At 37.1% G+C, this 20317-nt stretch overlaps 1 protein-coding gene across 3 annotated transcripts in view; it reads left to right on the top strand.

The window, feature by feature from the left end:
* SPECC1L (sperm antigen with calponin homology and coiled-coil domains 1 like) overlaps positions 1-18988 on the top strand; it is a 51400-nt gene extending 32412 nt beyond the window's left edge. For all 3 annotated transcript variants that reach the window (XM_015878185.2, XM_085509512.1, XM_085509513.1), the window contains exons 11-16: positions 1509-1592; positions 2263-2419; positions 4007-4109; positions 13649-13765; positions 14127-14186; positions 16774-18988. In XM_015878185.2, coding sequence (XP_015733671.2) covers positions 1509-1592; positions 2263-2419; positions 4007-4109; positions 13649-13765; positions 14127-14186; positions 16774-16863 — 611 coding nt within the window. In that variant the 3' untranslated portion in view covers positions 16864-18988. The remainder of the gene's footprint in view (positions 1-1508; positions 1593-2262; positions 2420-4006; positions 4110-13648; positions 13766-14126; positions 14187-16773) is intronic.
* The last annotated feature ends 1329 nt before the right edge of the window (positions 18989-20317 follow it).

The raw sequence follows: 20317 nt of genomic DNA, 5'->3' as shown, positions 1-20317 counted from the left end.
CAAAATGAAGATGTGAGGCATTCAGGATGATTTTGTGTCGCTGTTTTCACCTCTGGGGCCATATTGCCCGTGAATAACAAAATATAAACTTAATAAATATTGAATCTTCAGGAGCCAGATGAAAAATTGAATGGAATTGACTGTTGATTTATCTGTTTTCCAATAATTCTCTGTTCTGTGAACTTTGTTTTGTCTCTAAAAGTACCACTCACAATGTGCTCTTCCTGTGAGAATGAATGGCTATCATGTGCTGGGTGTAGCTCTCTGATTTATGCCTGTTTCAGGCTTTTTTTGTAGATGTTTCTCAAGATAATACCCATATGACTCCAGACTGAATATTTCCTCTCAGTTTGGTATTCCTGAGGTCTGATGCTTTATAAAGGGTACATTTTGTGTGTGTAACTTTTTGTAATGTTCTGTATGTGCCAGATTTCCTTCTTGCTTTTGTTCAGTTCATGTTGAGGTTTTGATCAGTGCAGCTGGGGTTTTAATTTTAGAAACTTCGATATTTTTAGGAATATTTAAATATCTTTCCAAGAAGATGGTTTAGGATTCTTTAATTGTTACAGAGCTCATGAGTAGACATCAGCTTGAACACAAACTGAGTGGTATGCTTTATGTAGTTTTTGCTTTTTCATTACAGTCAACGCAGGAACAGGACTGCATTCCAACAGAGAATATGTCAGACAGAATTCCTGTTCATAACTGTATATACTTTTAAAGTATCTTTATTAGCAATGTATGTTTATTGGGTCAACTGTTGGAATGGGTTTAGCATTTTAGTTTGAATCATCATTCATCCTTTTCATGATTTCTATACACAAATTAGTACCTTGTGAGTGTTTCTGCAACAACAGGAATATGTAAACATTTACATATAGTATAAAGTTTTAGCTAAAGGAATACTTCTCTAGGTAGTTAAGAAAAAGGTTGCTACTTCTGATTAAATGCTTCATAAAGTTAGTTTTGTTACAATTTGGTTTCACTCAATGGTGGTGGGCAGAACTGATCTTCCCTATGGTTTGTTAAGGTACCTCTTGGATCCCACTGCATGGGGAGACAAGAAAGCAAAATTTTGTTTAAAAAGCAAACAAAAAAAATCAAATCAACAAAAACAACAACAAAATGAGTTCACATAAGGGACAAAACAATGTGATTTACCAATCCACATTGTGAATGACATATCAAGCATTTTTTGCTGCATTCCAAGTGGGGATTCTTTGCTTGGACTTTTGGTTTAACAGTTCCTTTACAGTAGCCCAGGGTAGCTGTATGTGTAAGAGACGCCATACTATAAAATTATTAGGAATGTATCATAATACATGAGTGAACTGTATTAGTAATGTGCAAATTTTAGGCCTTCTCTTTCATATAGAAAGGGAAATATTGCTCTTAGTAATACAGCCAAACTCAGGCACTGGTAGGCAGTATTCATAATGCATACCTAATCTCTTATGCTTAACTGACATCTTTGAAAATAGTGTTCTGTCTTCATTCTCTTTGTCCAGAACATTTGTTGAGAACATCTTCTACTAGCAGACCAGCATCTTTACCAAGAGTTCCTGCAATGGAAAGCGCAAAATCTATTTCAGGTAGTATCACGTTTTCTAGATGACTAATAAAATTAGGAACTCTTATTTCAATCATGTACTGATGTATCTGTCTTACTTTTTTAAGAGAGATCTTTTATGTTCACACCATTGAGATTTTGTCAATAGATTGGATTTTTGGAGCAGTTTTCCTCACATATAACTGAAAAATCAAACAATGAAAAATAAGTCTGATGGTTAAAAAATAGTATCTATCACCTCAAGTGAAACTGAACAGATTTTTTTCTGCATGTAACACATGACTTTCATGTCATCCTCTCCTTGCATTAGAAGTAATTTTGGTTTGGAAGTATATGTTCCAAGAAACTATAACTGGCTGTTACACTTTACTGCTTAAATGTGTTTTTTTTTCTTTGAACAGAGATAAGGAGGCAGAGAAGCATGTTGTCCTTCTCCCAGTGCAAGTAATGATATGCTGTTAGATGCATTCATCAAATTTTGTTTGCTTTCAGATACAGATTTTATCAGTAATGTTGATCTCTAAATCCTTGGTACTTCTTAGATAGGAAATGTGAAGTAAATGTTAAAACCTAGTATCATGTATGGATTTCCATTCACTGTTTCTGAACTAGCAGTTATTAGAAAGTAGGAATGAGTTCAAAAGATTTAATGTTTGGAAATTTTAAATACGTGGACGTTTTTTACTACATAGTGTCTCGAAGAAGTAGTGAAGAAATCAAACGGGATATCAGTGCACCTGATGGAGCATCTCCCGCATCTCTCATGGCAATGGGTACCACCTCACCACAGCTGTCCCTCTCATCCTCCCCTACAGCATCTGTAACCCCCACAACCAGAAGTCGAATAAGGTAAAAGCCCTTTTTTGTGGCATACTAAAATTATAACTTTGCAGTTATCTATTACATAATGTTGGTAGGAAGACATCTTCAGTAACCTTCAGTAACTCAGTCCAACTGCTGCTGGACTTGTGTGGTTTTGGGATGGAGGTTTTTCTCCCCTACCTTTTTCTGAATGCTGTGGTAAAATAAACAACTATTGCTATAGTTCACTAAAACAAACATCAGCAGTTTATTGTTCCGTGTTCTTGCTGAAACTTCACTGGCTTATTTTGCTTAGGAATTCGCTTGATCTAATATACTAACTTATAAGATTTATACATCATTCTTGTTGCCTCCATATAACTTACACTACTTTATTTCCTTCAGCAGTGTTTTCTTAACTATGACAACTCAGTATAAACCATGTGCATTTACTGGAATCTGAGGACTAGCTGTGCAGCTCACTCAGAGCTAAACAGTTTGGTTTGATGTAAAGAGAGGGATCTTGAAATTTAAGTTCTAACACACTGTCCCAAACCTCTGTGCTGAAGCTCTTGTAGTGTTGCATGATCTTGATTGTAGATGGAATATACAGCCCCATCGTTACTTGTTTTGGTGACCTTCTTTGACCTCCTCTGAGGTGAGCTTGAGTAAGGCCATTGATGCTGTCCCATAGGATCCTCATAACCAGGCTGTTCTGTGTGGGCTAGATGAGCAGTTCAGGGTGTGAAGTCTGGCTTGGAAGCCAGTTGCTCACAGTGTACTTCAGGGCTCTGTACTGCATCCAATTCTGTTAGCTGTGTTCATTAACCATCAGGGTGATGGAGCAGAGTGCACCCTTCAGTAAGTCTGAAGGTGACACAAAACCGTCAGTGCCAAAGTAGTTAAAACTGTTCAGCCTGGAGAAGAGGAGGATCATGGGGATTTTAAGTCTTATCATTTTTCATAAATACCTGAGAAGAGGGTGCAAAGAGGACAGAGCCATGTTCTTTTCAGTGGTGGGTAGTGCCAGGACAAAATACAGTGGGCACAAGCTGGAACGTTCTGTCTGGCCATCAGGAAGCACTTCATGCTGTGCAGGTAATATAGCAATGGCCCAGGCTGCCCACGTAGCAGATCAACATAGTAGATCTACCCTGTCCTTTTTGAGAGCTCCAGATGCAAATGTTTTGTTAGTAACGACATGTGGCTGATATGCAAACTTGTTGCTTCAAGGTGACACTTGTAATCAGCCATGAGGTGCAGAAGAGATAACATCAGTTTATTCTCTTTCTAAATACAAAATAAAGTCACTTGAGTTAGCTTAATGCTTCAAGCTGGAACTTACCGTATTGTGAGTTTACTTTCCAAACTGTTAGGAAATAATATCATTGATATTGAAATACCTAGAAAAAGTTTAGTTTAAGGGGGGAAAACACACGTGGTTTACTAATGAAAGTATTTCACCAAAGTAACTCTTAAGTCTGCCAAGTATCTCTCTGTATTCTTAGTAATGCTGCACCCTACTACTTTCAGTCACAATAAATTATGGTGGGTTTTTTTAAGCTTTTGTAATATGTATGTCTGTTGTGAAAGATAAATAATTAGTTACAAGTTGCACTTCTCCCTCATTCCTAGGGAAGAAAGGAAAGATCCCTTGTCTGCCTTAGCAAGAGAATATGGAGGATCAAAGAGAAATGCCCTGCTGAAATGGTGCCAGAAAAAAACAGAAGGATATCAGGTAATTGTAGAGCTGTTTTAACATAGCATACTTGTAGCTGCAACAAATTAGACTCTGCCAATGGCATAAGCCAGGCTGCTCCACAGTTGACTGCATAGATTGCAATAGCACAGGTATGTACTGTACTCTCTACTTGGAACACGTGCTACAAGTCCTAACCTAACATTAATAGCTTCTTAGTTACTTTGCTCCATGTTGTTAATGTTTTTGTTTTTTTTCTTAAGGGGGCAGGTGACCTCCTATTGAGACACCTTACAACAGCCTTTGAAACAGTAACAGTATTTTAAACTTCAGCACTTTAAATTTTAAACTAATGTTTCCCTAATGCAGATATAGTATGATTTCTTGGATTTTAGACAAATGTGTTGTCTTGCATTTTGTACTTAGATTTGTTGTGTAGTTTCAGACTTTTTTGCAGTTGGTCTAAATGATATCAGAACCTGAAAGAAGTAACAAGATAACTATCCAGAGTTCTCCTGATTACATTATTTTTTCAAAAGAGTAGTTGCTTCAGCAAACTAAACCAGGATGTTAACAATCGGACTGTGATGTATTTGTTTGGTTAACATGTATTGAAAGTTTTTGGAATTCCCAACACAATCCTCAGTTTAAGAACTTTACTCTTTCCATGACTTGAGGCTCACAATGCAGGAGGAAGTTCAGAGCCACAAAACAGGATGATGGCCCATCCATAGGAAAAGTCCTCTTTCAGTACAATGGAGAGGCTTGTGCTATAATCCCTCCCCCCACTTCCTGTGGCACATCTATTGCTAAACTGCTATTTCTGAGGAATAGCTTTGTGGACAGAGCCTTTCTCCTTCCCTACATTTTAAAAAAGGCAGGACGTTATATTGCTTTACAAATCCTGTAAAACAAAATACAGCAGTGTTTTCTCATAGTGCCTTGGAGTTAAGTATACATAAATCTAACACCTGGTTAGGAAAAGTGTGCCAGTTTTTTCACTCTGCAGTTGTGTGCACATACAAGCAAAATGTAAAAGAGCTTTCTTTTGTTTAAATAGATTGTTGCTTCCAATTACTCTTGTTGAGTTTTGTAGGTACAGTAGATGAATAAAGAAGAATAAGTTTTGGCATTTATTATTATTGTAGAAAGGTTCTCTAAGCAATTATAATAGGGTTCTCTGATTATGTTACTACTAGAAGTCCTACTAATATCACAGCAATTTACTTCTAATACCAATCTAATATCATTACTGATATGCAAGTAAAACTCTGCTCTGAAAGCCAGTATTATTAAATATGTCTTTGCCACTGTGGAAAGCTGTGTTCACATCTTCATTAGTTACCAAATACATACACTGGTTTTCTTTTCTTCACCTCATCTGGAGACTCTCACAGATGTAATTTTCTATACAAAGATGTATTTAAAATATTTAAGGAATTATTCCAGCTGTTCATATTTCACTAATGGAGGTGGAACTATGCACATGAGTTTAAGCCTCGTTTCTGATGCAGTGCTATGCTTGCTCCTGGTGGTGTTTTAGCTCTCATTCCAGGCATTCTGTTATGCACTGCAGATTGGAAAACAGTTGTAGAAACAACAAATAGAAGTTGAACAAATAACTAGATATTAATTTTAATTTAAAGGAAGTTTTTAATGTACAGAGTTATGGATGAGCTGCCAGTTGCTTAAAATGTTAAAACAACAATGTCATTGGTTTATTGTTACTAATAAATAGTAGCATATGATTAAGTATGATTCTCTGTGAAGGTCAGCTGTAGCTTTTGAGCTGCACTTTGTTCCATTTTTATCCCATTTAAAAATACTAAATGGGGGGAAAAAAAACCACAACCAAGGTCTGTACTGCTTCACAGACAGAAGGTTTCCTGTATCCATAGGATGCTCATGGAGAATATAGTACTGTTTAATTGCTTGCAGCAACTGCTATTTTTTTTTATCTGCTGAAATAAAATGGAAGAAGAATTACTCCTATCCCCCCAGGAAATTACTTCCAAGCTTTTGATTAAGAGTCTTATCTGTCTCTTTTACAAGTTTGAAATGTTGTGAGTGCTACACAATTCAAAGACTGTGGCATTGTGAAGCTCTAATTTGGGAGGATTTTATTTAGAACTCTTCATACACATTCACAGGAATTTGTCAAACTGTTCTTTTCCCTTCTGACAAACATGAAATACCGAGCAATATTTTTTTAAAGCAGTCTTACATCTCTCTCTTCTGTGAATGCATTGCAAAAAAACTAATACCAACTCTATCTAAAAACTGCTAATAAATTACTTCATTGTGCAGTTTTCTTGTTTTATTTAAGCAAATTTGGAAGGAAATTGATGAATAGAAATATTTTAGTCATAAAACAATACTTAACTGTATTGCCAAACTTGGTATTCTTTTCAGGAGTACCTGAATAAAAAATAAAGGCCAAAGCAGCCAATGAAAATAAGAAATTGTTATTGAAACAAGAAACTCTATGGTATTTTCTTTTATATTGTTCCTTTTAACAGACATACTGTCTGAATGCCATTTGCAGGCAGAACTTCTTGAAGCTTTGCTTTGTGAGTGGCAATCTGCAGCTCTATCTAGCAGCAGGCAGGTTCTACATTAACTTTCATCTAGATGCTGTTCAGTCTAGGTAGCATTGCATTCAAGGCCTCACCTCGAATACTGTGTTCAGTTTTGGTCACCTCAGTACAAAAAAAGACATGGAGGAACAGTTCCAGAGAAGGGCTGTGAGGCTAGTGAAGGGCTTGGAAAATCAACCCTATGAAGAAGCTGGGGCTGTTTAGTCTGGGGGAAAGGAGGCTGAGAGGAGACCTTATTGCTCTCTTCCAGTATCTGAAGGGTGCTTACAGTGAGAGCGGGGCAAGTCTCTTCTCACTGGTGACAAGTGACAGGATGAGGGGAAATGGCTTCAAGTTGCACCAAGGTAAGATTAGGTTGGACGTTAGGAAACACTTCTTTACAGAAAGGGTAGTTAAACACTGGAATAGGCTCCCCAGGGAGGTGGTTGAGTCACTGTCCCTGGATGTGTTTAAGAGCCATTTGGATGTGATGCTCAAAGGTATGATTTGGCAGAGGGTTGTTAGAGTTGGGGTACTGTGGTTAGACTGTGGTTGGACTGATGATCTTTGAAGCCTTTTCCAACCTGGGTAGTTCTATGATTCTATGATTCACTTCAGTTAGTGTGAGTTGAGTTCAAGACTCAACAGATCCTTAAGCCATGAAAGAGGAGATCTGGTCTCTCAAGATGAGTTGTGGACTACTATTTTTTTGTTTGTTTGTATGTTTTTGAGGATTTGGATCATCCGTTTTCAACATGATCTTTTGTGCTGAAAACTAACAACAGACAAACACATTTGATCGTGTGTCAGCTTAGTTTAGGGTCTGACGTACTGATTTAGAGTTCTGTGTCAAGTACTACATTTTCTTGGCTTCTCTAAAATGCATACAGTGTCATAAAACTGTCATAAATTCCAGATATCTTCAAAGCATAACACAGTCCAGTCCAGCTGTTACAGAGCATTTAGCCTAGCTGAAGAACTGCTACTTTCATTTTAGGTACATAACTAATAAAAGTCCAAAAAGGAATGTGAGCATTCATGTTTCATGTTAAGAAGGGGACCAATAAACAGGATACACTTATACTTCACCCATTTTTATCTACTATTATATTTCAGTATATTTTCCAGTTTTGTCAGCATTCTGAGAAAGGATTAATTTCCAGAGGTCTAGCACCAAAAAGCAGTTGCCAGAAGTTGGTTGCAAGAATAGAACTATGTATATATTTATGTTTTTAGTTTTCTTGAAGCGTTCCATGCTTTCTAATTACAGATGCACTGAAAGACACCTGTAATGGAGCCCTATGGCACCTGTCCTCTAATTATTATAGTGCTGCCTAACTTTTGTCTCCTAAAAAAAAAACCCTTAAAAACATAATATTTAAAGTCTAATAAAAATAAATAAATGTATCTATATGGTAGCAGTAAATAATAGAGCTTTATTGAGCATGGATTTTCATATTTTAACACTCCAGTGACATTCATTTGGTGATGCTACTGCAGTTGCTCACAATGGGATAATTACAGTCTGAAATGATTGTGATATGGGTACACCTGATTTGAGCCCTTATTGAAAATGTGTTGTTTGATCAGGAAGGTATGAGATTATGGGCTAACACTATTGAAGAGTCTGTGTTAGGATTCAGTCATTTCTTGGTTTCTTGGTAACTTACACATTGAAACTGGCTGCATAAATAAGTATGAGTTTAGCTGTCCAGTGGCAATTGTTGGGACATCAAGTTAAGGTATTTGGGGTAAATTATATAAGAAATAGGGCTTTTGCTCAGTGTTCTTCGGCTTCCATTGCTGTTAGTTGACTATGTAATTTGCAAATGCTGAGATATATCTGTAGTTGTAAATATACATCATGTTTGAAATTGAAACTTCATTTTTTAAAGTAAGTCCAGTATTTGCTTTGGAAAGAGTGCTGTCTGTGAACCTGGAGAAGTGTCTGACATGGCAGGGAACAGGGGGAGGATTTCTTGACAACTGAATGATACCTAGTTAAAATATGTTCCTTTCTTTTTATCCTGTAGAGGGGAAAGAATAGCAGGAACAAATGAATAATATATCAAAAGATCATCTATTCTGTGCACATCAGTCAAATGACATTCATTTTAATCTTTTCTCATGCACTTGCATCACATTTTCTTCAATTTCATGCACAAAAGCAAGGGATCTGGATTCTACCCAAGGCCAAGAGATTTGGCAGATTAATTTTGGTGTTAGTGGTTGTTCTTCCACTGAGGATAGGTTATGAAGGGGCTGCTCAGGACAGGCATGTCGTGGTCTTCACATGGTAGCAGTGCACGCAGCCTTGTTCATTGAGGAGCAGATGGGAGTTTTTGCTGATTGCAAGAAAGTCATGTTTGTCTGACATGGTACTAAGTTCAGCAGGAATTTGGAATTACCACCAGCTTATACATAACAACCTTTTCCTCAGGATTTGCTCTTCAGCTTGTGCTGTCTGGAACCTCAAGCCCAGTAGCAAACTGAGTCTAATATTGATATTAGAAACAGTTACTGGCTTAGTAACACTGTATGAGAAGGGATGGGGGAAAGTCTTTAAATACTTGGTTCCAGGTGGGAGGTGATGTGTTTCACTATACTGCCTGCAGAAGGTGCAGCTGGAAAACAGAAAAGAGTGTGTTGTTGGTAAGGATGAGCTGCAGCAGTTCCCTTTCCACCAACATGAGCTGACCCGCCTGCTCTAAAAGAAGCTGTCTGGTGGGCATGGACCCAGCTGTTCCTAGTATGAGAGCTTCTCCTACCTAACCCCAGTTCTAAATGTGGGTGAGCCTTTTGTAGGAAGAAGTGGGTCTCCTTGTCTCTGGGGAGTCCTTGCTTTCCATTGACACAAGCAATCAAAAAAAGACTTTTTTCCAAGGAGAGACTTCGTATGGCATGGCTGGGAGCAGACACTACTGTCCTCACTGGGAGAGTCAACCCTACCAAAAAGAGATGGACAGAAGTCGAGGACAGAATACAGCTCAGATGCTACTCCACAGCTTTGTACCCAGGAGACATTACCAGACACTTTTCTGCTGTACCTACTGAAGGAATACTGATGCTGATTAGTACCACAGAAAGACCAGAGAAAATGCAATCTAGAAAACCTTCTAAAAGCATAACAGGAACACTTATTTAGTAGTTTACCTTTCTAATTTATGGATGCTCTCTTCTTTTCTGTGTGTCTTTAAAAGCTTCTAAAAGCTTTTTAGTAGTAATTTTATGCCATGGCAAAAAGCCTGCCAAGGTTAAGGTAAAGTTAAACCTCAAAACTCCCTTTAATGATTTCATATATTATGATACAGAATCATATTATGTTTTCTCAGGCCACTTATTTAATTAACTAATATAACAGAGGCACAGACACATGTTTTTATTTTCCTTATGTCCTAACTCATTTGTGAACCAAGCTGAGTGAAGATGTGGGAACCTCGCTTCCCTGTGCAGGGCAGAGTTGGAGCATTAGCTGCTGTGCATGGAGCTTCTCTGCTCAGACTGGAGTATTTGAGGAGATGGAAGACAGATGTGGATCTACCCTGAAGAGAAAGTTAGGGAAACTTTGTCCTTAGCTTGTAACTGTAAGTTAGGAGCCATGCTTTCTGTAGCTTTCTTAGCTGCAGAATGTGATTTGATGGAGAGACAAGCAGAATCAGAGTTTCAGGAATTATTTCTTACTCATTTTTCTGATGTGCACACAAGAGGATACTCATTTGGGGGTGACTGCTGCTACTCTTTGCATTCTGACAGGAGCTTGAGTCATGCTTGAAATGTGTTTTGCTGTGGGTGTTTCTTCACCGTTGTTTGTTCTCCTTCTCTGCTGTAGGGCAGAACTTGGTCTGTTTGATTATTTGAAATGTTACATTCTTGCTCATACTTTGTCTCTAGAAAAAAAAGTCTTAAAAATTTGTAACTCTGTTTTTCATTCCTGATTGGCAAATGTTTTCCATCACCTTATGACTAAGGCTTGTCACTTTACTGTTAGAAATGCTTTATGCAGAAAATCTGTAATACTGGAAGTGATTTCCCTCCTGTGCTGAATATTGAATGTTGTTAGACAAGGACTGATGAAACTCCTCCTAGTTCACCTCTCTAGAAAGGCTCATTCCTCATTTATCTGAAAGCATGCCCTTCAATTGCTTTAATACTTTGTGGTCTGAAATGGCTTGAGAAGAATTCCAGACTAGATTCCAGCAGCCTAATAGAGCCAATTACTTAATAAAAGCAGTAACAAAGGAGAAATTATGTCAAAGATGTTAGATCCATGTTGTGTTTACTGTCAGCGCTTTGAAAAATAAGAGCTTAATGCAAGATTGATTTCATTATACCCACCGAGCTTTTTGGAAAAACACAAGCAGTTAAAAGCATTTGGGAAATAAAATTACACTGTATTTAAAAGTGCCAGTTATGTTCTCGAAGCCCTGTGTAAAAGATTAAATTTTCCAGTTTAAATAAGTCTGTCCAGTTTTTAGATTAGTGCCTGACCAATATTACAATTCTTCAATCAGAGAGTTAATAACCATTCATAATGCTTGGAGCAATTGGGAACAGAGACCAGTCCCTTTTAATTGTTTCCTTCCGTTGTATTTAATGCAGCTTCTTTGGATACATTAAGATTCTTGGATGATGGATTTGTTTTTTGCTTCTTATCTTAGTAATAATTGCTGGATCCTACAGTGTGATGTAGGAAATCAGGGGATTCCAAGTTCTTCTTGAGTACCATCCAAACTTGTTGATGGACATTTTTTAATGGCCTAATTTTTCCAATGTTTATATTGCAGATACAACATTCCATAGATGTTATTAATATTTGAAATGACATTTCAATTTTACACAGCTATTATCTCTGTGGGAATTTCTCCTGTTTTAGTTTCTTTGACTATTTTGAGCACAACTTGGTCATGTTTTCCTTTCTCACCTTTACAGGTGAATAAACTTTATTTTTTTCTTTTTATAAATGCATTCTAATTGGAGCTAAGCACTCCTCCTTGCTTTTTGATTTTTGGGGGTTTTTAATCATATGTTCTGTCTTCAGCCCAGTTCTGTGGGTTTTCAGTGACATATATCTTGAGGGATGCTGGTGTTGCAGCTCTAACATTTTCACATAAATACTGCTGTGCCTGCTCTGAAACAAGTGGAGCAGCATGGAAGCATTTCTCCTTATAGCCAGTCATGAAACCTCAGTTTCCTTCAGAGTCCTCACTGCAATTCTCCTTTCCTGTACTGCATAAGGTATGTACAGCATCAGTTGATTGGCTAGGGCTAGTTGTTTAGCTTATCAGTCTTAAAGACCCACCAAAAATAAGAATAATTAAAACAAAAACACAAAAGTCACAACAACAGCAAAAAGCACAAATTGTAAGCAAGATTTCACAGGCTGTTGGTTTATTGTGTATGTTCTGTCATTATTACCAGGTATTGTTGGACTGATGTCCACCATTAAGTCACTGGACTGGAAACTGATGTGTTGGAGGCTGTTAATCAGACTCAGCAATGTTTCAACATCTGTTTCTTGCTGGTATTTTCCCTTAGCCTCATACTGCATCTTGCATTTATTTGCCTAACTCCAAAATTTTAAACACACATTAATTTAAATCCCATTTGCTGTCCCTTGAGGAGAAAGAAGGGAGAGCTATTTTCCTTCTTTTTCATGTTTTTCATTTTTTATTTTTTCCCACCCCTGCAGCTCGAGGAAGCGGTGAGGACCATGTTCCCACAGCCTGGGGGTCTCCAACAATGACATTTCCTCTGTGGGCAGGCAGCCGGCTGGGCTCAGACCGCTGCCCTGGCATTGTGTGTCCCAGCACGTACACTTACGTAACCACAGCCTGAACCTGTATCGTGCAGACTTTGTGTTAGAAGTGTGAAAGCTGAGCAGGAAATGGAAATTTCCCTCACGTTCTTCTAGAAATTGCTTTTAGGTTTGCTGATTTTTTTTTTCACAGTTGGGGAGAGGATTGCAGTTGTCTTCCATTTGTATCCAAATCATCAGTTTGACAAGAAATTCAGCTTCCTTAGTTGTGAGTGTTCTGCAGCTTAACATTGGTTCTGTGTTCATTTTTCTGCTAGAGGAATGAAAAGTTTCAGTGCTTGTCAAAAGTGATGTCTATAACTTCTTGTCAGGTGAAAGGGTGACTTTGGTTCCTAAGAGTTCAGACTGATTGCTGCCCACCGAGCTGTTCTACCACTGCTGGGCTGCAAACAGCCAAGTAAGCAGTGATCTGAAAGGCCGATGACTTGCTCCTGATTTGTATAAACAGGGTTGACTCTTTTTACAGTAACGTTGCATGCATTCTTAGAAGTGGCATTTATCAATGTCACTGAGTGTCATCAAAGAATCAGGAGTGCAAGGCTGCATTTTTCAGTTTCAATCACAAAGGTTTGATTCCCTGCCTTGGATCCTGTTAAATCAGTTGGAATATCTTTGTTTGCAGTGACAATTCAATTTCTCTTTGTGTTGTTGTTCACGTAAGATTTCATGTAGAAACATTTTATTTAGGAAAGAATATTTTTTTCCTTATCAATATTAACTAGAAATTTTGCTTGTATATTAGTGAAGCACAGAAGTGAAGTCTTGTATTAACAAAGATACAGCCACATGGTCTACCTCATGGATTTAGAAAGAGCCGTGACATACATCCATTACTTGTTTGTTTTTGTATTTTGCTCTGTACAGTTATAACAAATTTATACTCTTTATACTCTTTCTAGCCCATCTTTTTATGCTTTTTTTAAAGTGTTTGCACAATTTCAGACGACATATTAGCTACTTTTTCTTTAACCTGTATAAGGTTAGCTGACATTCTTATCATGGCTTGTTCGTTTTTGTGGTTTTTTTTTATTTTCCGTAGAAGTGTTTTTTGGTTTCTTACCACGAAACTTCAGTGTAAGGCTGTTCAAAGCTGGGTTTTTACCAACAAAAAGATGTTTGTTGAACTAATACTTGTTAGAGTATGATTTTAATATTGTTTCCTTTTTTTTCTTTTTTTCTCCTTTAAGAATATTGACATAACAAACTTCAGCAGTAGCTGGAATGATGGCCTGGCTTTCTGCGCTGTCCTCCATACTTACCTCCCAGCCCATATTCCTTATCAAGAGCTAAACAGCCAGGACAAGGTATGACTTTAAAATTCCCATTACTGTGTCCAAAGTCTGTATAGTTAATATGTATAGTTAATATGGGCTAAAAAGAAGAATGAACTAATCTAAGCACTAGATAAAAGATCTTATTATAAATCACAGTGTTGAAACATTTCAGACTACCTTACTGCTTTTTTTTTTTTAAACCTTAATATTATATGATCTTTCAGATGATTTTAGGACATGTTCATTCCTGTTGCCCTTTTAAAATTAATATAGTCCAATTACAGACTCACTTTGAAGCAAAATTAGCAGTTTTACTGTAAACTTTCTTAACACAACCTTATTATGAAGTAGTATTTACTTGTATTCTAATATGTTTTCATATCTCATGCAGAGAAGAAACTTCACTTTGGCTTTTCAGGCAGCTGAAAGTGTTGGCATCAAATCTACTCTGGTGAGTTTTAAACACATACTGAACAAATTACATCCCATTCGTAAAAAATAAATTATTCCACTTTGTGCTTCTGAAAGATTTTGAAGCAAAAAAACAGCCGATGAGCTCAGCTAGAGGCTATAGTCTCTGTATCATGCTTGACTAAAAAAAAACACATAAATGGTAAGCACGTATGTCAGTGGTTTTGTTTAATCTCTGTTGGTCTAGCATAAATCCAATATTGTCAATCACTTAAGCTAATACTGTTTTTTGCAGTAAAATAGTGATTGGGATAAAGATCTGTACTCAAGCTGCTGCACCAAAGGCAACAGCAAAATAGCCTATGGCAGACTGGGAATGGTATGAAGCTGCATGGGAGGAAGTTCAGGTTAGATAATAGGAAAAGATTCTTCACCAAAGAATGGTCATTGAATTATTAAGATTGGAAAAGATCTCTAATATCACTTATGCTCCAGACTCTTCACAGCTTTGTTACCTTTCTCTGGATATGCTCCATCACCTCAATGTCTTTCTTGTAGTGAGGGGCCCAAAACTAAGCAAAGTGCTTAAGGTACCAAGTAGGGGTACGAAGCCTGATGACAGAGTTCCCTCAGTATCTGGGTAACATTCTTAGACATAGGCACTTTTAGGCACTCCTGTACAGAGCCAGTAATCTTTGTGGGTCCCTTCCATCTCAGGATAGTCAATGATTTTATGGGATAAACTCCTAAAAGGAAGATTCACCAAAAGTCAGTTTTCAATATTTTAAGAACTAATAATAAAGTCTACGGAGTTTTTGTTTGTTTGTTTTTGAGAGTAATTTGAGAAATAGTTGTGATACCACCTTCAAGGATCCATTAACTCTTTCCTGTCTCTGTTCTACATTCTAATTATTTGGTTTTGTTGGAATCTCAGAAGTACACATCAAGCAATGGAAGTTGTTCTTTTGCTCACTGAAATGTAAAAGTCAAGACTTTTAAATTCAGATTTAATTTGTCAGTGTTGTAAATAATTGAAGGTTTGTTTTTTGTTTTTGTTTCAACTATTGATTATTATGTGTCTTATAAAAAAATTTAAAGGAATTAAAGGCTTAAAGGAATTAATTTTCAGTATGATAGTATTTACAATGAAGGACTCCTGCAGTTAGGGAATTGAGAGTATCCCAAGCCTTTGTGATTAAGTGTAGAAATTCAACTATAATTGCCAGTATTAGAACAGATACTCAAGTGATATTTGAGTAATCTAAATTCTAACAAAGCTGCCACAGTTAGCAACTAGTTACCCAGCAAAGTCAGATATTTTAAAAATAACACTTTTCCTTGATCCCTATCAGAGCCTTTGCACCAGCATTGTGTTTGCTCACAATGGCAGTGCAGATCCTGCACATAAGTACTTAAGCTTTGTCAGGGATTTGAAACCTGGAAGTTTCTTACCAAGTGCTGATGTAAGAACTACAGTGTGGGAAAATAACTGCAGTAATTCTTTCTTACTTCAGCTTTAGTCTCAGTGACTGCTGTTTGTCCATTGATTTTTGTCGTGTACTTAATTGCAGACTTCCTGCAAAATTGAAAGGAATTTAATATTCAGCATGCAAATTGCATCCATCTTAAGGATTTAGTATCTATTTACATTCCAACAGTACACAGTGTGTGTAGTGTTTCTTTTTTTTTTTTCTCCTCTTCCATGGGTGAAGAATGAGCAAGAATGTGAAAACCACTATAGCTAAATAGTAGTGGTGATGTAGGAAGAGGTTTGTAAGGGAAACTTCTTTGTTCCCAGAAGAAGGTGTTCAGCTGCTTTCATATGAAGAATCAAAACCAACCAAACAAAATAAATACAAAACAACAAAACAAAACAACTTCTCTTTTTAAGTTTGAACATCCTAGTAACAAAAAATTATAAAGCAGATCCATACACTATGCAAAAATGTCTAGGAACTGTATCACCGTTTTCCTGAGTACATATGCTGAAAAGGATAGATCAGGCTGCATTTGTTTTTTTTATCTATAGACAGTTTGGCACACTTGTTAAGAAACGAGTGAACTGACCTACCAATTAGGCATACTCTGATGCTTTGTCTCCTGCACATACCCAAACTGATGGCAAGGCAGACTTCCCTCTTTCTTGTCTCTTCATTCAAAAATGCATTAAAGTAATCTCAAGTTCAGTACTCTACTGTGAAATAGGATTGTTGTTTATCACGACAGGAATCAATAAGATTTTGAACTTCAGGTTCAGTCAGTATTTTGGTCTTGATTCTGTGACTCTTTGTCTTAGCTCCTGGGCAGATTGCATTGACTTATGAGACTGATGTAAGAGGCTGGTGAATGGTAACGTCTTGACTAATTGTTCTAAAAGGGGGACAACTTAGATATGCACTATTTCAATCTTAAATCAGCAAAATAACATTCTGTCTATATCCTACTTATAGCTGTTTCCATTTACGAGTAATATAAAGTTGTATGGAGGAAAACAGAGCATCCTTCATCAATGCTTTGAATTGTGGAAACTTTACAGGCTTGCCATTGCCGTGACTTTGTAAAAAATATTGCCGTGTTCCTAACAAGGTTATGGTTCTTCATTTTGACCAATCTGTTTTCTGTGACAGGACATCAATGAAATGGTGCGAACCGAACGTCCAGACTGGCAGAATGTCATGCTGTATGTTACAGCAATTTACAAATACTTTGAAACCTGAAACCCTAATAATTCAACAGATTCATGAAGTAGAACCGACATTAGCTACCAAATGGAAATCTTGCTGAGATGCTAATCCCCATTTCACTGAAAACCGGCATCAAATGAGTTCCCTCAAACTTTGGTGACGCTATCCTGGATTGCTTCAGATTGCTTCAGCTAATAAGCCTGGAAACAACTGTTAAAAAGCAAAAACTTTTTGCCACTGCTTGGAATAACCCAAGTTATTAAGCTATTCAGATTAATTATGTAGCCTAAAGAGCCTGGACTACTTATCTACTGCCTTTCCAGCCAGACTTCCTGAAGCTTTCTTACTTAAGAGAGTGAGATGAATGGATCTGCTAGCATATAGGAGACTGAATGTACAGCTAATGCTTTGAGAAGGAAAAGGATAACATGGCATCGTATTACTGAACTTTCTGTAGTGTCCTGATACCACAGTCTAAATATTCCACCCACAGCCTATGGCACCCCAATACAGTTGAGTTCCTGATGGTAATTTAGTTACCGCCTTTATAGCTATTTTCACTCCTTTAAAATATGCACAGTATTCTAGGAAAACAAGCTTTTATTTCATCACAACAGCTTGAATGGAAAAGCAGTCTTGATACCTCGAAAAATGGCACAGAAGAACTCTTCCTTCTAAAGTTTCATTGCAAGCCTACCTCCGTCACAGTGTTGTGGCTTCCAATTTTATCTTATGGATTGTAAAGACTAGCACATGCAGCTCCTGGTTTTCAGGGTATGCTGTACTGAAAGGAATCTGTCACTAGCTCTCTGTGCTTCCATTATAACAGAAATGAATCAATAATCAACCCTTGTATGGCTTGTTCTTTCCCCTTTTCTTTCTATGCCTGTATAGCATGCACAGTTACTGCAGGCTTTACTTTACAGCAATACGAGGAAACATCATGGATGTCTATGGTAGCATTTTGGAACTGGGACTCTCCTCTGCAGAGAAGATACTTTCAATAAGATGTAGTAATGAAGATATTTGTCTAAAAATCCACCTTTGCGGTTTCCTGTGTGTCTTTCATTGGTGTTGCACATCCTCATCTAAGTGACAGAAGGTGAGATGTTCTCTGACAAGAATGGAGGAACTAATGTAATGTGCGTATACCTAGAAGTCTCAAATATTGCATGGAAAAGACCTGCTCTCACAAGGAACTGACTGAAAAACTTTGGTTTGCTCAGATTTCGTTTTCCTAAAATGTACCTGAATTCATGTAACAGCTCTTGGGCAAAAGAGTTCAAGTAAGTGCCTTAGCTATCATTGATTGATACATCCTGGCACTTCAGGGCTTTGTGCAGAATGTTAATGGCTCAGAATGATTTAATCCATCTGTTTGTTATAAGCTGTTAAAATGTTTGTTGTGATCTAGTTTCTCAAATCAAGGGAAGACTTCACTCTGCCATTGCTTCTGCCTCTTCAGAATATTTTCCAGCAGTTAAGCCACAGTTGAACATCTCTCATTAATATTAAGCAGAAGCCTACTTTAGAAGTGAGTTCTGTAACAACTGCTATTTATAAGCACATGCTCTTTCAACACAGTAACCCTGTTATAAAGAAAACTAATCTTCTATTCCAGTGGTGCTCTTATGACTGTTAAGGACTGTTTGAATGTCATGGATGTTAACCCAGTGAATGCAACTCTACTTGGCATCTGTGAAACATCATCATGGTATAAAAGCACAGATTTAACTCAGATTTGTTGCCAAATCTAAAAAGCTCTCATATGAAGAGCATAGCCCATGTGAAGAGTAATAATTCAGTATGTCTCTAGCAGCTAGCATTATAGAAAATTACGTCTTCAAATGCTTACACTGACACATCTGTAATAGAATAGATTATAAATGTGCCTGTAAGAATATATGAAATGTTGCAAAATAACTTCTTAGCCCACACTGAGGGGCTTTGGAGGAGTTTTCAGAGTAACATTGTCTCGTGCATTCTTATCATTCTTTAGCCTGCATATCCCTAAAAGTAGGTAGATATCCTCAGATTATCAGTCGGTGCATTTGAAAAGCCAGCATAATCTACAGGCAGTTGTTGCAAGAGAGGCTTCAAGTGGAAAAAAGAAAAAAAAAAAAAATCATTAATCATTTTAATAAAAGTCTGAAATACAGTTTCCTCTCCTGTATATTCCTTCCAGTATTTTTATTTACTTTGCTTCTTCAAATAAGTCTCAATAGGAGCAGACCTATTGGAAATACATGTTACTGCTGGCTTATGTTCCATCTCTTACTAGATTCCAACTTATGCACATTCATGCTTATAAATCTTTGAATAGGCATCCTTATTTGTGATTGTCTTATTTGTTGCCTTTATATATAAAGAAAGTATTTTTCCAATGAAAAGGACAGCATTTCTTGGTCTAAATTCACTCATGAGCTGTTGTGTTTCAACACTGATTTTTTCCTGTGTAATGACTCACCTCCTTTACCAGGAACACTGTACTGGTCCTTAACTAAAGAACACGTGGCAGTAAGAAGAGGAAATTTTCTGATTCCTTCTTTTAAAACGATGAGCTGCTGGTCTTCAGAGAAAGAAATTATAAGCCATTACAGGAAGGATCTTATTTTGAACTTCAGTGCTCTATAAACATCATGGTGTGGTCTGGCTGATAAAACTGTATCTAGAAAGGATTATTGGGCTCCATAAAGAGATTTTTTTATAACCATACATCTGAGCCTTTACAAATAAGATGCCATACAGCTGTCCAAGGGAAAGCAATGAAGGAAAGCAATGACAGATACAAAACAAACATAATACCCTGCTGCACTCTGCCACATGTTTTCTGCAAAAGTTCAAACAGCATTTAGTTTCTCAAGTGAAAGAATAGCTGTAGTACTTCTGGACATGGTTGATACTGTCCTACTTGGTTCTTATTTGCACTTAATCCTGAAACTGCCTTTTATTTCTTACATATGAAGCGAGGTTTCTGCTGATTTAGTTTCCTCTTTTTTTAATCAGTCCAGAAAATATTATTGCTTAAAAAAAAAAAAAAAAGACAAATATTTTATCCGTTTATACTACTAGAATTTAATATGTGCCTTGCAAATGCCTGTGCTGTAGTATATCAGGGGTAGTCAATGCCAGCTGTGGATAGAAGGGGTCTGTGTCATAAATACTGATGCTGATACAGCTGTATGACCTAATAGATCCTGTTTCCTGAAATGCTTCCACAGACCACAGCGATATCAGTTTATATTCAGATGTGTCTTGGAGTTGGCTGGTTGTCATCATGGTGATCATAAGCATTGAACTGTGGGGTTTTCTCTGCCAAAAAGAAAGAATGGGAAGAGAAGATAAATTTTTGACATTGAGGAGAATTCTGTCAGAATAATTTTGACACAGTATCTGACAATGACAGAACTGAGGTGACGTCAGAATGAATTACACTTGTCTTGGTTTTCAGTTGGTTTGGTTTGATTTGTTTTGTTGTCTTGTATAT

This window comes from Coturnix japonica, chromosome 9, assembly GCF_054131305.1.
Source record: "Coturnix japonica strain WE chromosome 9, WE-NBRP24, whole genome shotgun sequence".
In the NCBI taxonomy this organism is placed as follows: domain Eukaryota; kingdom Metazoa; phylum Chordata; class Aves; order Galliformes; family Phasianidae; genus Coturnix; species Coturnix japonica.
This window is presented reverse-complemented; position numbering and strand designations above follow the sequence as displayed.